The following is a 23,887-nucleotide window of genomic DNA, read 5'->3' as shown; positions in this document are numbered from 1 at the left end:
CCGCCGCTTCCGGGTCGCGTCACGTGCCGCGTCACGTGGGCGGGCGGACAGGCCGCCGGCCAATGGGCTTTGGTGGAGCCCGTCCCACGGGGCGGGGGCCGTCAGCGAGCGGGCCGCCCGCTCAGGGGGGCGCCTGGTCTCCTCGGTGGGCTGCGGACCCCGGAACTTGGGGACCTGGGGCCCTGAGACCTCGGAACCTCCGCACCCCGGACCCCAAGACCCTAAGATCTCGGCACCCCGCGACCCCGAGCTCCCAGGACCCCATGACCCGGGAAGTAGGCACTCTGGGACCGTGGGACCCTAGGACCCCGTGACCCCAGGCCCCAGCTCCCCCCCACCATGGACTCTGGGCACCCGGGTGCGGTAGGAGACGGCCTGTCGCCAGCCCCAGCACCATTGCCCCACTTCTGGGTTGTCTCCTGACCACAGGCGGCACTGTCGTGGGGGGTCCTTTGCTCAGTGCGACCTGAAAGCATGACACACGCTCTGGCGTGGGCTGCATCCGTGTGCAGCAGTTTGCAAGAACAGCCGAGCCTCTCAGCCCTGCGGCTTTGCTGTTTTGAGGCTCCATGTATTTAGGGCCTATCACAGGCTTGTAGCGCTGCTTTAGTCTTACTCCCTGTCCCCCATAACCAGACTGTGAGGCAACGGGCGTAGAGAGGGAAAACCAATTTCTAGTCCTTTGAAAGATGTGTTGGCCTCAGTATTCCTGCCTGCAGACTGCGTGTGCGGTAAATGTGGTTCCAGCCCGAACTGGGCAGGCAGGGTGCACGGGAGGAAGATTTCCAGAGGGACAGGAGCCTAAGAGGAGCCCAGAGGGTGTCAGAGGTGGGAAGGGGCAGGCAGGGGCGAAAGTCCTGAAGGCAGCAGTGCAGGCCTGCTTCCTGGGGCGCACATGCACCTGAGGGGGGACCTGATGTCTGGCAGCGGGATAAAGAGTGCATGGGGTGGCCTTGGGGGAGAGAGGGAGGTCCCTCGAGCCAGGTAAAGGCCATGAGGACAGGAAGTAGGAAGATTCAGTAACCATTCAGGGCTAGGACTGTAGGACCCGGAGATGGATTTGGGGACAGGAGAAGGGACAGGGCAACAGCAGGTTTCTGGCTTCCGCGTGGTACCATTCCCTTGGCACTGAGGCAGGAGGAGTCCCTTTGCTGTGCTAGGGAGTATCTCAGGTTCTGGAGAACAGTGAACAGGGGAGGCCAGGCCCCTGCCCTTGGGAAATTTACAGTCAACAGGTGGACAGTGATCAGATACGCAAACACACACCGCAGCCTAGTAGTGGGAGATGCCATGAAGTGGGGATGAAGAGCAGTAACTGCAGGCAGTCGGGCAGGGTGGTGGGTCAGGGGGGCCTCAGAGGGGTAAGCATGAGGGGACGCCTGATGCGGGAGAGGGGCGGAGACAGGTCGGGCCAGCTACTCACCTGCCAGAAACCCGGACTTGGCGGTTTGAGATGCCCTGATGGCACCCAGGAGGCGTGGAGGGCGACGGGTGCCGAGGAGTTAAGAGTCGGGAGCTGCAGGGTGACGAGGAGGGGAGCTGGGTCGGGAAGTCTGTTACAGGGGGTCCTTGGGGAAGGCCAAGCACTGCGCATTGGTGATCTCATCGAACCTGTCGGACAACTCCGAGCCGGAGTTTTATTATCACCATTTGAAGGACGATCGGTCTGAAGCTAAAACCAGGTAAGGTGCCCGAGGTCCACACCTGTCAGGGGAGACGTACGCTGAGCCAGCAGCCACGCTGTCCCCTGCCTGCCGCCCCCTGAGGAATGGCCAGAGCAGTGGGAAGACATCCAGGAGAATGCGGGGTCACAGAGGTCAAGTCCCAAGAGCCGCTGGGGCTGCCCTGCTAGGGCTGCAGACCTGAAAGGGAGCGGGGAGTCGCAGCTGCTGCTAGGAGGCTGGCAGGGGGGAGTGGGGAGGTTGCGGGGGGTCCCAGGGCTAGGAGGGGAGGCACCTGGGGGTGGCCCAAGGCGGCTGGCCCTGGCTGGGCTGCGGAAACTAACTGCAGTCGCCTACTGTTGTCACATCGTTAGATGAAGGATGCTGTCGGACAGGACACACTCTTCCCCGGTACTGAAGGGCGAGGCTGACGAGCAGAGGCGGGGCCCCACCCCAACCCTGGAATCGCAAGCGCACAGGAGGTTGGGAGTGAGGCTGCCGGTAGCTCAATCACGACCCATGGCTGTGGAGGGAGTTTGCTGGCTCACCTGGGCCGAGGCGCGCACAGCAAATCCACAGCACCTGCGTTGAGACCTGCGCCATCTGAGACCTGGGAAGGAGTTCCAACACTAGTTTCGTGGCTTAAAAGGATGTTTATTAAGGTAAGATACGTACGAAGTACACAGGTTTTGAGTGAACTCCGTGATCCTTCCCACTAATCCGTGCTATGCTGGTAAATGTTTACCTGGCTCACCGGACCGGGGGGCTTGGGGGGGCGAGGGGCTGACCTGTAGCGTTTGATGATTTCCGTGTACAAATACCCCCCAAACGGCAGATTTCAGGCTGCCAACGTGACGTCACTGCATTGCTGGGACAGCCGCAGAAACCGAACGGACACGAGGGAGGCCAACGACCCGGACAGCAGAGGTAGAGTCAGACGATAGTAAGAGAGGAACCGCGTACTTACCACCTTCGTTTTTAATGTGATGTATTTAATTATAAGTTTATATCATTAAAATTTGAAGAATGGCTTTAGCAGCTGGCTGCCCAAATTCCTGAAGATGTAGCGAGCCGCGGTGGCAAGCTGACCCCGGCCCAGCCCTCCCTGCTGGCCCCCGGCGCCTCCTCTTATCACCGTGGGTCGGTTTTGCCTGTTCGCGCTTCACACAAACGGGGCCCTGCGGCGTGGAGCCTTCTCTGTGGCTCCTTCCCCGGACACCTGGGAGGACCACAGGGACTTACCAGCGCTCGGCCGTCCCGCTGTCGGTGAACCCTCGGTGTGTGTCCAGCTCCGGCAACCACGGACGTGGCTGGGTGTGCGGTCGCTCTGTGGTGCCTCGCTTTGGGACTAGCCCGGCTTCGCTTCTGAGAACACACTGCGCCAGGACCGTCCTCTCTCCGCACGCACGCACGCCCCAAGCCTCTTCCCAACGGTAACGATACACGACGGTTCCTCACAAAGTTCTCATTTGTGTAAGATGTTATCTTGAGGTCTGATTTTTACTATCTTTCTGTTTATATTTTAAGTGGGCTCCATGCCCAGCGTGGAGCCCATCGTGGGGCTCGAACTCATGACCCTGAAATCACGACCTGAGCCGAAATCAAGAGTCGGATGCTTAACCGACCGAGCCACCCAGGCGCCCCAATCTTAAGGTCTTACTAGTGAGAAATGGTTGTCTCAGTCAAAACCAAAACTGAAAAAGCTGCGCATTTCAGGAAGATGCTAACTGGCCATCATAGCTCTCGAGACTTACCATCCTCACTCTTGCTTGTTATTTGGCCAAAATCCTCAGACGTCCTGTTACCGGTGCGGGAAGGCTTACCGTTAGACTCGTACGGTGTCCGCGGGGTAACGTGAAGGACAGCCGCGGGCTCCTGCAGACCTGGAAAAGGCCAGGGACTGACGCTCCAAGAGGTGACGAGCGACAGGCGCATGGACTAGAGAACCTTGACCAAAGGTGCGTTGTGTGACAAGCGCACACTTCTCTGAGAGCCAAGTCCAGCAGAGGCACGCTTCTTCGTGCAATGACTTAATCGTAAAGCCGGTGGGCGCCGCAGAGAGGGGGTTTCACCACAGCCGATGTGCCCTGGGCCACGTGATGCACGGAACACTGCGAGATGGGGGCGCCCGTTCTGTGGATGAAGACATGGAGCTTCTTGCAGCTTAAAGCCCCCCCCGCCCTCGCCGGACTTTGAATCAAGTCTGACTCTGGCGTCCGGGCAGACCGCCTCTGCCTTGCGGCCCTCCGCTTTGCCCTCAGTACCCAGAACAAGCAAGACCTAAGAGACGACATGCACACAGGGGCAGAAAGTCTCATGTGGCCGAGTGCTGGCAGGAGGGACCCCCAGCTGTCCAGGGTCTGCTTCGGGCGGTGCACGGGCGCAGTCACCTGGGGCATCCCCCAGCTGAGCTGTTGGTGCCCAGGAGCGGGGCGAGGCTCCACGGGCCAGGGGCAGAGGGGAGTGGTCTTCCCGTCCCTGGGGCTGCAAACAGTCGGATGCAGGGAACTCGCTGAGGCTCGGTGAGGCCAGGAAGTCACGGGCAGCTCCCGTCAATTCGCGCCTTCCCAGGAGTGGGCTACTGAGCACAACGGGAAAACGCGCACCTTCCCCAGCAGCGGCCCCTCAGGTCAGGCGCCCCCTGTCCAGGGAGCGCACGGGGGCTGCGTGTCCGGGCCATCTGCCCATCCACCCGTCTGTCCCCCAGGAGCCACTCCCAAGGACCACACGGAGCCCCGGGCTCATTTCTGTAATATATAATTTTATTTCTGGTTATAGAAACAAATGCTAAGAGGAGAAACCGAACTTCCCCATCCACATACAACAATTTAATAGATAAAAGGACAGTTAAAATAAATGAAAAACAAAAAGTAGAAATTTTTAAACTTTGTTATAGCTTTAAAACATTAATGTCTGATACAATTAGAAATCACATTCAGATCTCAAACTTTTAAAAAAAAGTATGGCTCCTTATTAAAAAAATACTGTATCCCATTTGAAATGAAAACGCAGGCGGGCCCAGCTGCTGTGGGCCTCTCGTCTTTCTGAGGACGGGACTGCTGGCTCCCTGCCACCTGCGGGGCGTCTGGGCCCCCCCGGGCTTCCCGCGGACCGACGTGCGCACGGGTGGTGGAAACTGGCAGCACGGCAGGGCCTCCGATCCCATGAGCTAGTTTCCACTGTCTGGGGTACCACTGCTTTTAAAGCACTGATTATCACGTGTACTGCAGAAAATACTTTAGACAGCCGCTGTAAGAAAACACGCTCTCACACGCGCGCACACACACCCCTAACACCCGCCCCCCAAATTATCTTTACAGGAGAATTGCCAGCAGGTAAGGAAAAAAAAAATCTCAGCTCGCGTGGGCCGAGCTGCGGGGCACGCGCAGCTCGTGGGGCTGAACTCGGCGGATCCAGGCGAGAGTCGGGGTCGCACTTTTGTCTCTTTCCTCCCCGACCCCCACCCTGAAATACTAACCGAGCCCTGTAAATAAGAATATAGGGTATCCAGAAAGCCTTCTGGAAAGGAAGCTGGGAGGGAAACAGGGAAGGGCCAAACTTTAAATGTTTGATTTTAAATCCCATTTCTTATGGATTAAAAAAAAAAAAAGAAAAAGATGGGGGTCAGTTAACACAGAGACTTAGAGGCTAAGAGCTTAAGAGACCACAAGGCCAGGTGAACATCCTTCACACCCATTGACTTCGTGTGGGAAAACCCACCTCGGAGGCGCAGACCTCGTTCCAGCCCAGCCCGCTCGCTCGGCATTGAGGGGCCGGGTCACCATGCGCCTCGTGACGCTGGGAGACAGCTCAGAAGGGCAAACCCCCTTACTGCAGCTAGGAAGCTCCCTCCCGGGCACTTTTACTGTTTCTGACACGGAGTAAACCATCGATAAATAGTTGGATGAATCAAAAGAACAAGATTCCCGAATGCAGGAGGAGCCAGGATTCTTCTAATTGTATTTGACTCTTAAAATAACAGGGTTGGAGCAAAGAGAGCGCCCCCCGGAGACTCTGGCCGGCCTGGGACGCCGGTGGGAAACTAGAACCTGCAGGAAGTAGGCTGTGGACACGGCTCTTACAGAGCAGGCCCCGTGCAGCAGGCCCGCGGCTGCCCCCCACCCCCGCCTGGATCCCTGCTTCTCCCAAGTGCACCCCAATGACAAGCAGGTGCCAGGACTGGACGAAGTGCTTTGTGGGGTTTCTCCCTAGAGACAGATGCTCCGCTCACTCTTGGCTGAAACGGTGAGGGCCAAAACCAGCAGTTAGGATAACGGAGACACAAGATCCCCAAGTCTCACTAATTCCAAGAAGATTTTCATTTTAGTCCCGTGTAAAAATGCAGGGCAAACGCCAGCGCCTGGTGGTGGGCGGAGCTTCCGTGGAACTTCTGGTCCTGGGTGACATGCAGGAGGGCCCCGTCACTAACGGCTGGGCTCTGGCGTCCCAGGGACAAGGCTGTGTCTCAGGGCAGAAGCAGGTGGTCCAGATGGGTCAGAACCATCACTCTGGGTCTCCACGGAGACCCGTTCTCAGGGAAGCGAGAGCACGGACCCAGTGATACGCGAGGCCTTGAGCCAGTCCTCTTCCAGTCCCAGCGAGGAGCAGAAGAGGGACCAGGAGGTCCCCACTGAACCCTTTGGGGTCAGGCTGCCTGAGGCAAAGTGGGGATCCCCGCCCTCCAGCCGTGGCAACACCCCCACCCTGAACTCGTTCCCTCCCACCTCGAGAATCACGGAATACTCATGTTATCAACCCAGAAAACCCTCCTCATCTTCTCTACTTGGCTCGGTTCTTAAACAAAGAAAAAGAAAAGCAGCAACCCTCAAACACGAACCCGCGGGAGAGTGAAGCTGACAGGCGTGGCCGTGGGCACGCGGACCTCATAACCCCAGGGCTGGCCTCGTGCCACTCTGCACGGTGGACCCAGCAATGGGTCCTGCCGTCCCCGGAGCGTGGGGCAGGACTAGGGGCTGTTCCGGCACCTGCTGAACCTCACTGAGGGATGCAGGCCACGTAACCTTTAAGAATTTACAGAGGAGATGGAAAAGGGACGGTCTGATTCCCCACGGCACTGCACTGGCCGGTCTGAGGCTAGCACGCGGTACTTGGGAGGGCCTCAGCATGGAAGAAAGATGCAGACAGCTCAGGAGGTCCACCCTAGGGCGCCAGGAGCCATGCCCCCGTGGCTTTGTGTGTCCCACACCGCTCCACGCACTGGGCCCTGTGACACCACCGTGACCTCTGGGTACAACCCTCCTCCTTCCAACACGATACCAGACTATACCTGGTGCGAAAGGCACACTACTGAAAAGTAGTTACTTGTGTGACTTCCTTCCTGCGCAGAGAGGGTGTTTTCCTGTCTCTGGTGCCGGTAAACGTGGCGACCGGTCAAGCAGGACACTGAGAAGAGGAACCTGGTACCACCGGGTGCAGAGGGCCTGCGTGCCCTGGGTCACGGCGCAGGAGGAGGTGGGCCCGTCCCAAAGCCCGCACACCTTTGGCCTGGCTGCCCTCTCCACACACTCGAGCCCCTGGGAGATCAAAGAGAAGGTCCTCGGACCCCTGAGGCCACGGTGACACCAGCACCACGCCAGAATTGACCTATTTCCACTTCTGCCGATCTTGGCTGGGGTCGGCCCGCCCTCTACAACCCACGCTTGCGGCGGGTCACAGGCAGGCCAGGTTCGGAGGGCCGCAGTCCTCGGGTCACGTCTGGCCTGGTGCTCTTGCTTCCCAGCTGGTGGAGACCATCCCTTGGCCGGCTCTGAGAGCACAGACCGCTGTGCTGTAAGGTGCGTCTCCTTGAGGCGCGGGCTGCCCTGGGCCTTCGGCTACCGTCCCAGGACATGTGCCGGCAGGGGCCAGGCCTGCTGTCTGGGCAGATGACCAGAAACCCATCCAGAAGCTCACTGTCTGTGAACCCCGAGGGGCCGTTCCCCCAAGGCCCAGCCTGAGCTGACCCCACAGGGTCTCCTCGGTCCCAGCAGGAGCGGAAAAGGCGCGAGCTCTCCACGTGGCAGAATACCACCACCGACATTCTGACCCCTCTGCGCTCCCTCCTCATGGAACCACTGCCCGAGTAGAGTGCGATCATCACCAAAAAGGAGCAGAAACCAAAACGTCTCAAAAGCTGGGAGAGCAAAGGGTCAGGGCCAGACTGACCCGATGAGGCAAAGGCTTGCTCATGTCCGTGGGTGACCGTCCCGTGTTCTCTGTAGATGGTGCCAGCAAACCCGGGCAGCCCCCCTCGCAAGGACCCTGTAAACGATGACCATGGGGGGGGAGAAGCAGTAGGTGAGCCGGAGGCAGGCCCTGGGGTCAGACCCTCAAAGGTGAGGCCCGCGGCAAGGAGGCGAACTGCCCACGTGCGTCGTGCAATGGCCTCCGCCCGACCCGCATGCCCTCTCACGCACACACCAGACTCTGCAAAAGACAAAGTTTATAAAGCAACAGAAAATGTCGATGCGGAACAGAGCGCGACTTCTCATCACCGAGGACGGCACACCCGGCCAATTCCATCCCGACGTCACTGAAGGCAACAGGTGTGGATTTCACAAAAGAGCTTTTTTCCCACTTAAAGGTTGGTGCCATAGAAAACGACTGGTTCGGGGCTTGAGGGACGCCAGGACAGGCGTCACCCCGGGCCAGGCAGGAGGATGCTCTGCACGTGGCCCCGGCGACCGGCAAATGTGGCAGCGAGACAGCTCGTCACACCCACCCCGGCCACCGACGAACCCTGCCGCTCGGCACACAAGCCAATCTTGCCCGAACGGCCTCGAGACTGTGTTCCCCGGTTTCCCTCTCGTTCTGAGCCTCGTTCTGACGTGGCCCGCGAGGCCTCCTCCTCTCGGCGGCTTTCCAGGGGCCGCACGCTCTCTCGGGCGGGAGGGGCAGGCAGCTTTGCTGGGGGGAGACTAATGCTGAGGACAGGCTACTTCCAGGAAGAGAAACTGTCCCCGCTGGACTGCTGTGCGGGGCCTGGGGCTGCTGTGCCGGGTGGGGTCCAGTGCCGGGGCGGCCAGCCAAGTTTAAAGTCACTTTTCACAGACGCGCTTAACATTTCCTGAGAACGTTCTCCACGAGGAGCTGGAGAGCTATAATCTGGATCCCGGACTGGGCTATAAATGTGGCAGTGCGGGCTCACCTCCTGTCCGGTGACAGCTCCAGGCAGCAGGGGCGTCTGCAAGGGCAGGGGTTCCTCCCAGGGGAGCCGGTGCCACTCGTCGGGTCGAGGGCAAGACCGACGGAGTCCGCAAGAGCCGAGCGCAGGGGCGGTGCGGCCACCGCTCATGGCCCCAGAGCGGCAGACGCAGGAGACGGCGGGACGCACAGCAGGAGGTACGTGTCGGCGGGAAAGCGAGTGTGACTCGGTGACAGTGGTGGTGGGAGAGGCCCACGCCAGCGCTGTGCGTCCCACGGCGTCCAGGCGCTGGGGCCTCAGGCCCGCAGAGGACGCAGGGCTCACGGATTCCCGGCTTCGGAGCCCCTGGACGAGGGCCGCCGGCTCCTCACCCAGACAACACTCTGCCCCCAAAGCCAATCCAGGCGCCGTCGATCTTTCTTGAAGTTAGCAGACAGAGCGGCAGCGGCGACTCCTCACGGATTAATGCCGGTCCGCAGCCCGGACCCACAGCCGCTGTCCACAGATGCGGACCTCACAAACACAAGCTTCCTTCTGCGTTCACCTCAGATTTAAGATTAAGCCTCAAAATTCGTTTCAACAAGACAAGAAGTATTTGGGGTCCAAAGCCAAACCAGAGCCCCCTCCCCCCGATTAATGCCAAGACTTTCTATGTCACTATTTTAGGGCGAAAAGCCCGCAGCAGTCTGAGCTTTGACGGGTCCTGCCTCTCCGGCCTCCTCCCGCGCGGCTGACGGGCCTTACGCCCGCCGGCCCCTCCCGTGCAGGCCTCTGTCCATCCTCGGGGCCGCAGGCTGCTCTGGAAGCCTCGCCTCTGCGCGTGGCCGGGTCGGCCCGTGATCCAGCCCTCGACCACAGGCCTGGGAGAGAACGGTGTGAGGGAGAAGGAAAATAAAAACAAGCATTCCCGAATCGTACAATCAGCTGTCTGAACTTGTTTATGTGTTTTGTTTTAAACCACAGCAGGGGCAGGAGACAGAACAAGGAGGACGAGCGTGTCCGGGCGCAGGCGGGTGGAGGCCGCCCTGTCCGCTCGGCACGTGCGCAGGTCAGCGCGGAGCCTCCGCGTCACGGTCCACAGGCGGCAGGAGGCCGGCGGTCAGGGCCCGGCTCCAGAATCCCTTTTGGCGAGCATCCCACTCGGCCCACACGCAGGTGACTTCACTCCCCGGTTCCGGGTCCCTGTGGGCCGGCGGCCGCGATCACGCCAGCCTGCGCCGTCACAGTCCCACTGGGCTCCTCCACGCGTGACCTTTTGACCTCGGGCTCCCCGGTGGAAGAGGCAGAGGTGGCAGCGGTGGCCGGGGTCGCTGGGGTGGCGGCCGCTGCTGCCGGCTCCTCGGGCCCCACCTCGCACACCCGTGTGACCACCACCGGCGTGGACGAACTAGCCTGGGCCGCCAGGAGCTGCAGGGGGCTCGTGAGGGCTAGGAGTGGAGGAAAAAGAGATTTGTGTTGGGATCGGGTGAGGACCAGCGCGGACATGCTCTGAGCACGCGCGATCACTGCGCGAGGCCAGGTAGGCCACAGCGGACCCTGGCTCCCAGCACGCCCGGCCCCTGGGTGCCCGCCCCCCGTGTACCGGGACCTCCTCTGCTGCAGCCGTTCACATCCCTGCAGACCGCCGGGGCTCCTGCCCTCACCTCTAGCAGGTGCTTAACACGGGCCACCTGCCCTGAACCACCCCACGCACACTGAACACCCCCGCCACCCTCCCGGCAGCCGCACCCCTGCTCCGTGCGCACCCACCCTCCTTGCCCACCTCCAACTGCTTCCCTTCCTCCCTTTCCTCCGACCTCTCGTCTGACCCAGCGGGGCATGAGCGCTGTGACGTGGGCATCTGCCTCCATGGCAGAGCTCGGGCCTCGGCCTGACCCCAGTGCCCGCGGGGCGCAGATGCTCAATAAGCCGGCCGCAGTGAGGGGACCACCGGGTTGAGTGGACACGCCATGGGCGCCACGGGCGGAACGGCGGGGCTGAGCCAAGCAGGTGTGGACAGGGCCTCACCGTAAGTGCTGCCAGCTAAACTGTTCGTGGGGACCGCGTGCTTCCCGTTCTGAGTGACGGCCCGGACGGGGAGGTGGTGCTGCCCGAGGGTCACCGGTGTGGCTGGCTGCAGGATGGTGACCGTGTGTCCGGGGACACCCGGGGCCATCTGGCTGGCCACGGTCTGGATGACGCGGCTGGCGGCGGGGATGGTGGCGAACGCGATGGTGGGCTTCTCTTCCAGGCCTGCAGGGAGAAGGCCTGTCAGAGCCCTGTCCGCCTGTCGGGGGGCCCGCCCTCTGTGCTCAGCAGGAAGTCTGTTCATGGGGGGAACGGACCGCGGTTTTGAAGCATCGACTATTCTCAAAAGAAACATCCCACCAATGAAACACATTTCAAACAAGAAAAAACGATTACTGGGGTTTTAGAAAAACATCTAAGTACCTTGAACTTTAACCAACCCAAACGTAATCGGAGAAAGAAAACATTATTTGGAATGAAAAGATCGGCACTTGGAGCCATGGTCTTCTTTCTCCAAAATGCTTTGTCATCGTGACGCTACGAATGGGCTGCCGGGGCCAGCAGATGGAGGCCCGTGAGCCCAGGAGACCGTGTGCGGCTCAAGGGCTCCCGCCGGGGCTCCCGCCGTATTGGCTGCATTTTCAGTATTGACCCCATGACCCCTTGGGCCCGAGACGCCCAACGTAGGAATCTGCGGTGACTTTTTATTTTACGTGACTTTTAAGGACTCCCGGCTGGAGGTTCCAGAGCAATCACCCTCCAGACCACAACTGCAAGCCCGTGACGCAGGGCTGTCACCTCGGGGGCCGCGCACCTGGAGGCGCCACCACCCAAGGAGGGCACGCTTTGGAGGACGATTGGTGAGGATTTAAAAGGACATGCACCCCCAGAAAGCAAGTAGCAGGGAGGAAAGGCGGCAGCCTGAGAACCATCGGCCCCCAGAGACGGCCTGTGGCCCCAGCACGTGGGCGCTGCCGCCCCGTGGCCCAGGCTGCCGGGCTCTGTCCTGGAGACCCAGGACGGCCGTGCCCCGCCCAGCCCGGTGAGCGCACGACCGCCTTACCTCTGGCCTCGCCGCCCAGGTCCAGCACGGCCGTGCCCGCCGCCTCGTGGGCGCCCCCTGCCGAGGCCTGGCTGGCGAGGATGTACCCGTTGGCGGAGCTGGCGGACGTGGTGACCACCCTGAGCATGGTGACGGGGGGAGCCTGCTGCACCACGTGGATCGCGTGGCCCGAGGGCGGCTGTGCTGTCACTAGAGACGCTGGCATGTAGGCGACGGGCTTGGCCACCAGGCTGGGCGGCCGGGGAGGCATGGCCATGATCACCGGCTGGGCGCTGACCGGAGAGCCTGCACGAGAAGGAGCGCGACCTCTAAGGCCCGCGGGCACGCGAGGCTCCGCTCTGGCACGCCGGGAGGAGGGACAAGAGCATTCTTACCAGGCGCGCTTTGGGAATACCGATACTCTGGAACAGAAGCTAGCTTTGACCCAAAGTCAGGGTCGTGTGGAATGGGTGAGCCCTCTCGAGACAGGCACTCTGGGGTCTGCAGGCCACTAGAACGAGGGGACATTAGCCCAGGGTGAGTGGGTGAAGCTGGAGCACTCCTGCGGAAGGAACAAGAGAAAGACCGTGGTAGTGAGTACACAAGGTCAAACGAAAGTGGTGTTTCGCAAAACAGACATGCCAACATCCACGCCACACGGCGCCTCATCAGCCTTTCCTGGTGCTTCTCCGTCCTCGTGAGGTGTTTCCAACACTAACATAACATTCCGCGGTGGCAACGAGCTACCCGATAAACGCAACAGCAACTGGGCGGTTAAGCCCAGTAAGTGGGAGGACGCTGCGTTATCTGTGGCTTCCCAGAGCACTTACTTCCTGAAGGGGACCAGCCGGTCCTCCACGAAAGCGTTAAAGACATAGGCTTTGGTGGGATGGGCGCGAATTTCCCACCAGGACAGGCCCACGGCCGAAGGAGCACATCGGCTTTGGGCGCCCGGCTATTTGGCTTGCACGGCTAATAGTCCGGGGAAGGCTGCTCCCTCCGTCACCGTTCGCCTAGGTTCTAAAACAGAGCACTGTGGTCCAGCTTGTGCCCTGTTGGGGCTGGCCAGCGGCCAGCTGCGCGGCGTGGGGACGCACGGTCCCGCGAACAGAATCCCAGGGTCAACGCAAACTCTCCAGGGCAGGACGCTGGGCTGCCTGCGGGCAGCAGTCTTCGCTCTGCGGTTATCATCAGCACAGTAAACGCCGTCTGCCTCTCCAGACACGGGGGTGCTGTGGGCGCCCTGGTCTCCTCGGGCACAGACCTGGCACCCTCCCCCGCCCCCCTGCCCTCGAGTCCTCCTGCTTCTCCCACCTCTCAGCTGGCTCGTCTGCCTCCCACCCAGGCCTGGAGCCCGTCTGCTCACGCCCAGGTCCCTCCCAGCCCCCAAGCCCATGACAGCCTTCCTTCTGACCTCAGGAGCCCAAATTCCTGGCAGACCCTCTTTAACTCTGCACCAAATCTACCCTGCCTCCTACCTGCCTCCCACCCAACACAAACACACCCACTGCCTCCCTCCTAAAAAATTCCAGGTTCTGCAGCCATGAGAGTCCCTCCCTCTCCTTAAGACACAGCTCACACAGCTTCCTCCTGGGCCCAAGAATTTCCTGCCTGCCACTATGCAGATTCACGAGATTGTGTCCCTCACTCCCAGAGTGACCGTGAAGATGGGCCCACCTCGTCGTCCTCCAGAGACACCCCTTATCAGGGCTCCCTGGGCAATGCTGGGCGCACAGAGCCAGCCCCGGAACTGCTCCCCTAGCCGGCCGACGGGCTGATCTAACAAGTGCAATGTCATGGCGGTCACTGTTATGGGTGGGACTGTGTCCCCAGAAGTCACCCGTGCCTCACAAGGGGACCTTGGAGTCGGTAGGATGGTCCCTAACCCAGTGACCGATGTCCTCAAAGGGGCAATCGAGACACCGACATGCTCGGGGAGAACGGCAGGGGAGATGAAGGCAGAGGTCAGGGAGCTGCCTGCACGAGCCCAGGGGCGCCGGAGAGGCCTGGGGCAGACGCCCTCACGCCTCGGAGGCGCGCACCCCGCCGCCACCGTGACCTCTGGCCGCACAAGCGTGAGACAGGCGCGGCCGGCCGCCAGGCCTGTAGGCCCCCACTGCAGCCCTAGCAAACTCAGCTACTCTAGCAACATTTCTCTCCAAGCCCTGTTCAAGCAGTGTGGTGTTCTGGAAACTGAGCTCAGCTGAAACGTTCTGAATTCCTACCTTACCAGTACGACCGTCACCTCTGTTCCAACTTCTACTTTGGCTACGGCACCGAGAACCACCGCAGACCCTGTACCAGACATTTCTGGACGTCTGAGCAGCCTTTCACGGAATCACATTTGCTACACGACGAGGTGGAAAGCACCAGGTGCCAACGGAGAGCATCTGCCCTCTCTTGCCCCATGCTTTGCCTGGACTGGTGGCCTTGGGAAGACCTCTGGGCCTGTCCACGTGCAGCTCGGCCCGATGGACCGGGCTGGCCGCGCGCGCATGGAGCGGGAGGGGCCCCGACCAGAGGGCAGACGGAGGCCACATCCCGACGTCGGCTTCATTAATGACAGCGAGCTTGAGCTCGACCAGAGCTGCTCGGTCGGTCCCCCTGCCAGCTTCCACAGAACCCTGCAGGCCCCTTCCACTCCTCTCTGGTTTTAGGGTCTGTTCCCACCACTGCCTGTGTCTCGGCTTCTGAGAACGGACACGTCCGAGGCGCAGCCTGTGGTCCGCCTACTAACTTTACTGTCCTGACATCGTCTCGCTCAAAAACACAAAGGTGACGCGTTTACCGTGCCAAAGACGCTCCCGTGAATGCGGACGTGTGGGGGAGCCAGGATGCTGACCGAGGAGCAGAGCAGGGGCTTACCTGGACGACAGAGGCCCGAACGGGGTGCGGAAACAGGAGACGCCCCTCTGCCTCCGTTTTCGGAATGCCTGTTCCACGAGCTTCGCTTCTGAGGCAGGGTCTATTCGCCAAAAAGACCCCTTCCCAGGCTCCTCCTGGGAACGAGGGACTTTAATAAAGTAACGGTTCAAAGAGAGGTTGTGTCGGATTGAATTCTGTGGGCAAGAAGAGATATTCGCCAGTTAGCAAGTCAGAAAACAAACTGCATCTGAACGTTAACAGACATGAGACCAGAGGTGATGGGACAGCCCAGCGCTCGCGCTGGCGAGGGCGCTCAGGGGGTGTCAAGGTCACTGGATTCTACCAGGAAGTACAAAGGCACAGTGGTGGCTTTTCCTAACAAAATCCAGCACAGCGTTCCTTGTAGAAAAAGTGAAACAGAAAGACAAGCCACGGCCTAGGAGTATGTGGGTCAGAACTCTTACTAAGTCAACTGGCCAGAGGGAAAGAGCAATCATGGGGAGAACGTCCCAGAACAAGCGTGACACGAGGTGTGATGGTCCCGGTACACGTGCATGGTCCATTTCCAACACAGCGCAGGATCGGAAGGCACGGTAAGTGTGAAAACACCGCAAGGTGTAGGAACTAACCCTCCCTTCTCTGGACGTCGGAGGGGGAGAAGGCTATTTGGACTCCCTGGGGCCAGTCGCTGAGTTCAGATGCGCCACCATCAGCGGAGACATCCCTGGACCACTCTGTTTGTCCCACAGAAAATGACCTGCCTGTTGACTCCCTTGTTCCGCGACAGTGGGCTGGGCACCCAGCTTCCCGGGCTCGGCCCTCACCTGCCAGCCTTTCTCAGCCGTCCGGTAGTAAGGGTGATGCTTGGTGATGTGGGCGTAGATCCCGCTTAGTGTTAGCTGCCTGTCCGGTGCGGACGAGATGGCCTGCACGATCAGCTGAGCGTACGAGTACGGCGGCTTCGACTCATCCTGAGGACAAAGGCAGCGCGCCATTAGCCCCGGCAGGCTTTGCAAGCCCCACCAGCCGTGCACCCCCGCTCCTGCAGAGGGCCCCAGCGATCAGGACAGAGGGCAGCGGCGTGCACACCGAACTCAGTCCCAGGGACCGCCACCCGTCTCGCCAATGTGCGTGCACTCAACGAGGGACAGCCATTCCGGCCCCAGATTTTCATCATAATTTAGTTCTGAAACTTCTCACTTCCTCTGCAAATTGACTTAAAGACAGGTATCAGAGGAGCGTGAACTAAGATACAAAAGCTGTAAGGAAAAACCCTGAAACCGTCCTGTCCCCCACGCATGGGACGAGGACAGACCACGGAGGAGGTGCAGAGCGGGAAAGGGCAGTGTCCCCGGGGCCTAGGGGCGACGTCAGTGAAGGAGCAAAGTGCGCTCTCCGGCGGAGGGCCGGCGTCCGGCCCCCGAGCGCAGCCCCTCCTCACGCCGGCACCCGCAGGCCCGCCGCGCCCACCGGACCAGCCCCGTGTGCGCCCATGCTGTGCCACGTGCGCCGTGAGGCCTGGCACCTTAGGGCTGTCGCCCCCGGACGTGTCTGTCTGCTGCTCCGAGGCGGCCTTCGCGGCAAACTCTGCGGCCAGCTGCAGGTCCGAGGTCACGTTCTGAACGAAGCGGTAGCCGGATGACCCGGCCCCACGTGGACTGGCCGGGCAGGAGTTGGGAACACTGCGGAGAGAAACGACACGTCCTGAGTTCATGACCCTGAAAAGGAGAACCTGACGTCACAGGATGTCAGGACCTAGCTGGGTGATGCTGGGCGATGCAGGGTCACAGGGAAATCCGACCCCTTTCCTCCGTGTGTTGTCATGACGCCACATCTCGCCACCGATCAAGGACGGACCGAGTGCAACCAGAGAACAGCTCGCGTCCATGCGTGGCCAGTGTGATGCGTGGTATTCTAGCAGCGGTTTCTGCTCGCGGTGGGAGCTGTGGGTCCTGAGAACCAGGTTTACACAGCAGCCACCCAGTGGGCCCCGCTCCCCACCGCACACAGCCTGGGCCCAAAGGGCACCACCCGCAAGGCAGGCGGGGCTGAGCGTGCTCACTGTCCACACGAGGGCGCCGTGGGCCAAGGCTGGGAAGACAGGACCTGAGAGAGGGCTCAAGGACCTCTGGGACGGGCCCTCGGCTTCGGCCTCTGCGGCCCACACTGGCTGTCTCTCTCCGGGGCTGCCTTGCCAATCGGAGGTGGGGAACTGCGGCCAAATAGACAGGCCGGACACACCCATGGCTCAAGCGGGTCCTGAGCACACACTGGCCGGTGCCGGGGTGCAGGGTCCCTGGCCCGCTTCCGGCTGGAGCTCACTTGGCGCAGCTCAGGGCGACACGCGCGGTACAGCGCCTGCTATTACCAAGATGGACTTTGGTCATCAAACGACAATGAAATTCTGATTCTGAAAACTAATTCTATTACAAAATATTCAGAGGAAACCAATGCAAACACTAGAGGTAACAAGCCCAGTAAAAGGTGCCCCTGCTGGGAGCTGACCGGAGCCGCGATGGCCAGCCTCACGCGGACCACAGGCGCCCCTCCCCCCACCGACCCCGGCCCGCGGAGCAGGGACAAGGCCACTCGCCCTGCCTCCCTAAAGTCACAGAGGACCCAGGCCTCTGCCCTCAGGAGAGCTCCCCAAGGCCAGCACCCCACCAGGAACCATCCAGAAGGCCCCAGGTTTCCGAACACGCCCCACGTGCTCTTGCATCCTCCCCTCTGTCCCCCTATGGAGCCACCCGGGTACCCAGGATTTCGAGGGCTCCGCTGGATTCCCCAGATATGGCAGAGACAGGTGTGAACAGAACCTGTGATCAACAATATAAACAGGCTTGGTAAAGGCAGGAAACAGTAATAAAAACAGCTTTTTCTTAACTTCATTTGGAACCAAATATATAAAACCCAAGCTTATAATGTTAGGGCGGGACTGGTAGAACATTCACACACTCGGAAACAGGCTTCTCACATGCAGCCATTTGGGAACCAAACGCCACCACACGCGGCCTGAAGCTGTGATTCAAAGGTCACGCGGCCCCAAAGTGAGGAGCGTGTCCCAAAGATTCTCTGCACTGTGTTCTGCCCGACGGTGCGGAAGCGCAGGACGCCCCGGTGCATCGCGGCCCTGTCAGCCCCGCTCGGTTCCCACACACCCAACACCCGCTGCGGACGTGAGCACAGTAAAGCACGTCACACCACAAGGGACGAGAACCGTCACTCCCGGAGACAGAGTCACACCCAACCAGGGGGCAGGTGGCTTCCTGACCTTGCCTGACACTGACCAGGCGCCCTTAACAGTGGCAAGGACACACGCGACCTCTGGGCTTAGACACACGGGGCCGTTCTGCCTGCCACGGTCACTATTGTGCAGAAGAGTGCAGAAAATTTACCTCTCTCAGAGGCAAAACCCAGAGAAAACGCTGCCATTCACCAAAGAATGATTTCGAACGGGGAGCGCGCGCGGGGGCCACTGGGTGGCTCGTGCCGGCAAGTGCTCGCGGGGAAGCTCGGTGGGGACGGAGCGCAGCTGGTCACCGGCCGGGACCCCAGAGCTGCCCAGCAGGCCCACCCAGGAGAACGTGTGTTTGTGCGCACAGCCCTTCTGGCCTCAGAGCAGCGAGCTTCCCCAGGAGCCCCACTCCGCTGTCCCTGCAGGCCGGTCTGTGCTCGGAGGGCTGTTCCTGGCACCCGGCCGCCCCGATGTCGCACCGCCATCTGAAGAGAAGGACGAAAGGAGATGCCACGTGAGCTCAGTCCAAGATGGGCCTCAGGGGCAGGTGTGAGATGGGGGTCCGGGGGCCCTGGGGCTCAGCAAGGCTCCCACCCTGGGGAAACCCCCCAAGACACTCAGCCGCCCATACCAGAGCCGTACCCTACCCGACTGGAAATCTCCCTCACTGCTTGCAAGAGCTGGAAAAAAACTTTTTAGCTTTTGGAGTAGACGCCACGCCCAACGTGGGGCTTGAACTCACGACCCCGAGGTTAAGAGCTGCACACTCTCCTGACTGAACCAGCCAGGCTTAGGCACAGAACTGCTCCCTTTGTGTCCCCCCACCCCCCCGCCCAGGTGTGTGGGAAGCCTGCATCTGGGCAACAGGGAAGCAGCAGGGGCCGAGGAGCCGCCCCCTACAGACGTCGCACTAAATAAATGCCTCCTCTCCCTGATTCAAGATTCTAGGTGGAAATGCAGTGGAATGTGCACTTTAGACCATCCGTCGCTGATCCCCCCTTTTGTGGGAATACAGCTCCTAAGTCACATTTCTGTTTCAGGCGAGAGAAGCTTACGGTCTGGGGGGCGGCGGTCACAGGCTGTCGCAGGGGGGCAAACCCAAGCTGGCTCTGTGACCGCCCAGGCCCAGGACGGGACCTCTGCGACCATGCAAATCATGCCTGGCGATGACTCTGTGTCCTCTGTTTACAGATACTGGAAAAGAACGAACAGCCTGGTGGGAAAAGGTATCTTCAGGTCTCACTATGACAGTAAGAATTCACACTGAGAAAAACCAATGGGACAGAAGGCTGGCCAACCACGTCCGTCCCTGGAGCCCGCAGTGAGCATTTTCCGTGGCACCCGTTGCCACCCCTCCAGGATGCCCCCAAGCTCCGCCAGGCCTCCACCCCCACTCACATGCCTGCCCAGCCTGGTCTGCCCTGGGGCTGTGAGCATTTTCCTCCCATGCCAGCCTCCTGGGATTTGGACCGCACGGCCCTGAGATCAGAGTGGGCACCTGGGAGCACCCAGGTGTGGGGGTGGGGGGGGGGAGGGAGCCGGAAGAAGAGGCCGGGCTGAAGTCTGTAAGGCGTGGTCAGGTCCTCTCCCCTCCTTGGACCGCCCCAGGGTCTCATCCAGAGAACCTGGACCCTGCGCCCCAAACAGTGGGCCCAGGAAGGTTCTGGGAGTGTCTACGCTCTACCGCCCCCCCACCCCCAGGAGGGGCCACTTGGAACCCCTCCCTGGGCCCCGGCCCCACACCACCACCTCAGAGATCATCCAGATGGTTTTCTGGAAGCTCAGTCTTTTTTGTGGAATGTTACTGAGATTTTAATTAGATTATTAATTTTCAGTCAAAAAACTCCTCAATGGGATGGCAGCTGAGCCGAAAGGCTTTTCAGGCAGAAGATCATACTTTTGATGAATACATAGAGGTAAGTGGTAATTCTGTTTTTCATTCATGCCTTTTGAACTCTTCTGAAAACTAGGATCTTTTTATTCTACAAAATAAGTGCTTCGATTGAAGTATCATTTCTTATTGAAACACCATTTCAGTGAATTTACAGCCTTGCCTCCTAATCTCCCCAGCTTTGCTGAGCGCTCACAGACGGGGGGGGGGGGGGGTTAAACAGCAAAACGGAGCGTGGCCTTGACCCCAGAAGGGCACAGACCGCGTTGATTAGCTGGTGAGAAGGCCGCTAAGGCACTTATGGAGGACGGGGAAACGTTCTTCGAATTTTAAAAAGAGGAGAAAGAGAAGTTCAGTGAAGGGTGGGAGGACAGCCCCCCCAGAGCCCCCCAGAGCCCACGGGAAGCGGCGAGGGGTAAGAGCAGGAGGGGAAGCTCCCTGGACACAGTAAGGTCAGCTCCTAGCGCTGTAGACATGCTGGCGGAGGTGGGGACGCAGGGACACCGCGTGCTCTGAGGACAAACGTCCGGTCCAAGAGGGTCAGGAGCCGGGGGGGGGGGCACCACACTCTCTAACGGCAACACTCAAAGCTAGAAAGTGATTTTAAGTTATGAGGGAAAAATGTGTCCCCCCGAGAATTCTCCACTAGTGAAACCTTTCATCTAGTGTGAATGGAGAAAAACAATGATTTTCAGGCCTGGAAGATTTCTCGTAATTTTCATTCACCTGTCCTGTACCCATTTCCAGGAAGCAACTGGAGAATGTTCCCCAATAAAACCGAGGAGCAGATCGGGGAAAGGGAAAGACTGGGCAGAGGGAGCTCCCGGACTGCCCGGGGGTCCGACTGCAGGGTCAGAGGTGCCCCAGGCTGGGTCCAGGCCGAGGGAGACCGGGCTCCCGAGGAAGGCCTTCCCAGCAGGTCCGCAGGACAGATGTTCGTGGGGGCGGCGGGGGGATGTGCGGGTCGGGTCACGGGGACAGGGGACCGAACCAAACGCAGTGAACAGGCCCTCAGTCCCTCCCCCGCCCGGGGCAGGAGCGGCCAGAGCACGAGTGAGGAACAGCGGGTGCTGCAGGAAGCACGGGCACGCTGAGAAAACGCCAGCGCTCACGGGCCCAACGGTCCTGAGGTCCCGGGGTGGGAAGACAAAACCCCAACCTCCCACCGGGGACGTCACTACGAGGCACACCGAGGAGCCGAGAGGCGCGCAGCGGGCCGGCCGAGGTGAGCCAACACCAGCGTAGCCCGGAGGCGGGCGGGGACCGTCCCCGCGGTGCCGCCTCGGGGCACGTTTAGGTTCTTCTACCACGTGCACGGATCCCTTTGATAAAAACCACCTGTTTAAAAGTTTCAGTGGCATGCACGAGGCTGGCGCCACCGTCGTGGCACGGAGCACGGACCTGCGGGCGGCATCCGGTCTCCGGGCGTCGGTGTCCCATCTGGGAACGGGCCACAGCACCGCCCGGCAGGTGCCGGCAGACGCCCGGCGCGAGCACCAGTAACGGCTCCTAGCCTCATCACTGCCCTAAAATCCCGGGGCTCGTGACTCTCAAAGAGCATATTGTCAACAAAATAACCAAATCTGAGAATTGCGTTGCCTCCGTGTAAGATGTGCAGACGTTTGGGAAGGGCCACCCCTGAGGGCAGGACACTGGACACGGCCCGTGGGCCCCCTAGTGGGAAGCTCGGGAAGCCAATTCCAGCCCCTGCAGAGCGGTGACTCGGAAAGGCGCCCAAAACCCAGCAGGAAAGGAGAAAAAGACCGCGGGAGGACACTGGACTCTACGGGGCCTTCCTGCAGAGGAGGGACCCACAGCAGCCCCCGTGAGAGAAGCCGTCGGGAACGTGTAGAGGAGACGCATCTCATGACCTGTCCTGGGAGCAGCAGGGTGGGGGAGCTTCATTTTCCGAAATGTTTGAGTTCTGTATAATGCATACACAGTATTTCTGTACTCTGGAAAAAAAAAATACAAGAACAGGGAAAGAAAATCCATAGAGGCCAGTTTCTGAGACTGCTCTTAAGGAATGCTTAAGATAAATGCGATGCTGTGAAATCCTGGGAAGCTATTTCAAAAGCCTAACTCGTTTCTGAAACGCACTCTGCCCTGTGCCCAGCAGTCAGCAAACTGGCCCGAGCTGCTCCTCAGCCCGGACCTCACCAGGCACACACACCCCGAGGGGCGGCCTGCCCGGTGCAGACCTTGGGGGAATGCCCCCCTCAGCCCCTGCCCTCCAGGTTCTTCCTGCTTCCCAGAGTGTGAGGCCTGGGAAGGGCCCTCCGCTGCCGGGTCATGTGCCCACGCGGGCGCAGCAGTGCACACAGGCCGGGCATCACCCAGAAGGACGGCCAACAACACACGGAGCAGGAACCAAAGGGCCCCCGTGAGATGTGCCCAAGAACAGGGAAAGGGCCACCCCAGTGAAGATAAGAACTTTCTCTTAACATTTTAGAGCCAAAATACATCCTGGCACGGATTTCGGCAGAAGGGAAAATACAAAGAAGGTGGAGGGCCCACCTTTCTGTGTGGATGAACCGATTTTTATTTCTTGGAGCTTTCGGCAGGGAAAGGGACTGGGTGGGGGTGTGAAGTCCACAGGAGAGGTGTTGGAAAGGAAAGTGGCCCCAGGTGAGCCACAGACGATGGGGCTCCTGGACCAACGGATCAGCAGGCGAGGGCCCCTGCTGGCATTACGGGAAGCATCTGGAGGCCGGGCTGGGAGCTGTGACGCAGGAAACGTCACCCCAAGGAAGGGCCCCAGTCGGCTGGAAAAACGGAAGCACTTCTCCCGGACGGACTGGACCGGAGGGGAGGGCAGCCGAGCTCCAACCACCGATAGGGGGAAATGCACCTGAAGACCACAGTCAAGGGCGGTTTCAGTTTGAAGTCAGCGGCTTACACTTTGCCAGATTTCACAACACAAATTACTCTGGTTTTTGAGCTCTACCTTGAAAAAAATCAAGGTGAGGAAAGGCTTCTTAAAGAAACAGCTTGTAAAGTCTGGCTCTTGGGAAAGACCAGCTCCCCTCCTTCCTCTGGCTTCATGTCAGCTCTGTCCCTAAAACTCCTAGCTCCAAGAGCTCTTTATAGACTGGTCTCTCATTTTGTAAAACCCAGAAAATGGTGAACTGATTTCTTCTTCCTAAAAACACTTCTTTGCAAAACGAAAAAAAAAAAAGTCAATAAAATGCTGCTGAAGACAGCAGAATTTATTTCAAAGAGCATTCATTCATTTTCTGGGTGGAGTACATCAACGCAAAAAAAAAAACAAAACACAAACAAACGCCCAAAACAAAACAAACCCACCCACAGGCGCGTCACGCCCCCTGGCCGGCAGGGGGAGCAGGAAAAGGCCAAACAGAAGGGAGGGCGGGCGGGGTCGGAGTGCGGGGCGCGGCTGTTTATTCTCGAGAATGTTCCTCCCGGGACCGCCGATCGGAAAACCCTGCAGGGGACAGGGGCTCAGGCCAGGGTGCTGGAGGAACCGGGTCCGGGCAGGAAAGCGGCCCAGACCACGGCCCCCAGGTGGCCCGGGTGAGCTGGCCAATGGCGAGAGCGGGAAGCAGGCACACCAAACTAGGAGAAGAGGCGCCCTCCCCTCCCCCCTCCCGCTGTGTCGTCAGAGGGACGGGCGACAGCTGTGCAGGCAGGCCGCTGGGCGCAGGGTGCCAGGCCCTCCCCCCACCCCCCGCCCTGCGGAGCCGAGCCCTCAGCCCTGCTCCCCTCCTCGGTCGCTGTGGGGGTGGGGAGGTCGGGGGGCGTCCCAGGGCGGAGAGGAGGGGTGGTGGGTGTTTGTAAACACGAGGCTCCACCCTGCAACAGCCCAGAAGTTGAACAGGATCTTGGCAAGCGAAACCACAAGGGCCTCTGAGGTTTCTAAATTGGATTCCACTGCACTAAGATAAGCGGATGTAAACAGAAGTCCCTTCTCTGATACTTCAAGGCCAAAAAGGGAGAGAGGGCCAGTCCCACAGTGGCTACTTTCTCCCCACATCTTCCGCCAGATGAAAAGGAGAAGCGGGAGGGGGGAGGCGGGACACAG

The 23,887-nt window shown here is 60.1% G+C and overlaps 1 protein-coding gene across 1 annotated transcript in view; it reads right to left on the bottom strand.

Annotated features, from left to right (window-relative positions):
• Positions 1-4,045: 4,045 nt before the first annotated feature.
• The window catches only part of FOXK1 (forkhead box K1), a 72,971-nt gene continuing 53,129 nt past the window's right edge, over positions 4,046-23,887 (bottom strand). The window contains exons 4-10 of the mRNA XM_032394093.1: positions 16,245-16,401; positions 15,544-15,690; positions 14,720-14,913; positions 12,250-12,416; positions 11,876-12,160; positions 10,813-11,037; positions 4,046-10,232 (exon numbers count right to left, since the gene is read on the bottom strand). Of these exons, the coding sequence (XP_032249984.1) occupies positions 9,967-10,232; positions 10,813-11,037; positions 11,876-12,160; positions 12,250-12,416; positions 14,720-14,913; positions 15,544-15,690; positions 16,245-16,401 (1,441 nt within the window). The 3' untranslated portion in view covers positions 4,046-9,966. The remainder of the gene's footprint in view (positions 10,233-10,812; positions 11,038-11,875; positions 12,161-12,249; positions 12,417-14,719; positions 14,914-15,543; positions 15,691-16,244; positions 16,402-23,887) is intronic.

This window comes from Phoca vitulina, unplaced genomic scaffold (assembly GCF_004348235.1).
Source record: "Phoca vitulina isolate PV1807 unplaced genomic scaffold, GSC_HSeal_1.0 scaffold79, whole genome shotgun sequence".
Lineage (NCBI taxonomy): Eukaryota > Metazoa > Chordata > Mammalia > Carnivora > Phocidae > Phoca > Phoca vitulina.
The sequence above is the reverse complement of the archived record's forward strand: the minus strand, read 5'-3'. Positions and strand labels throughout refer to the sequence as shown.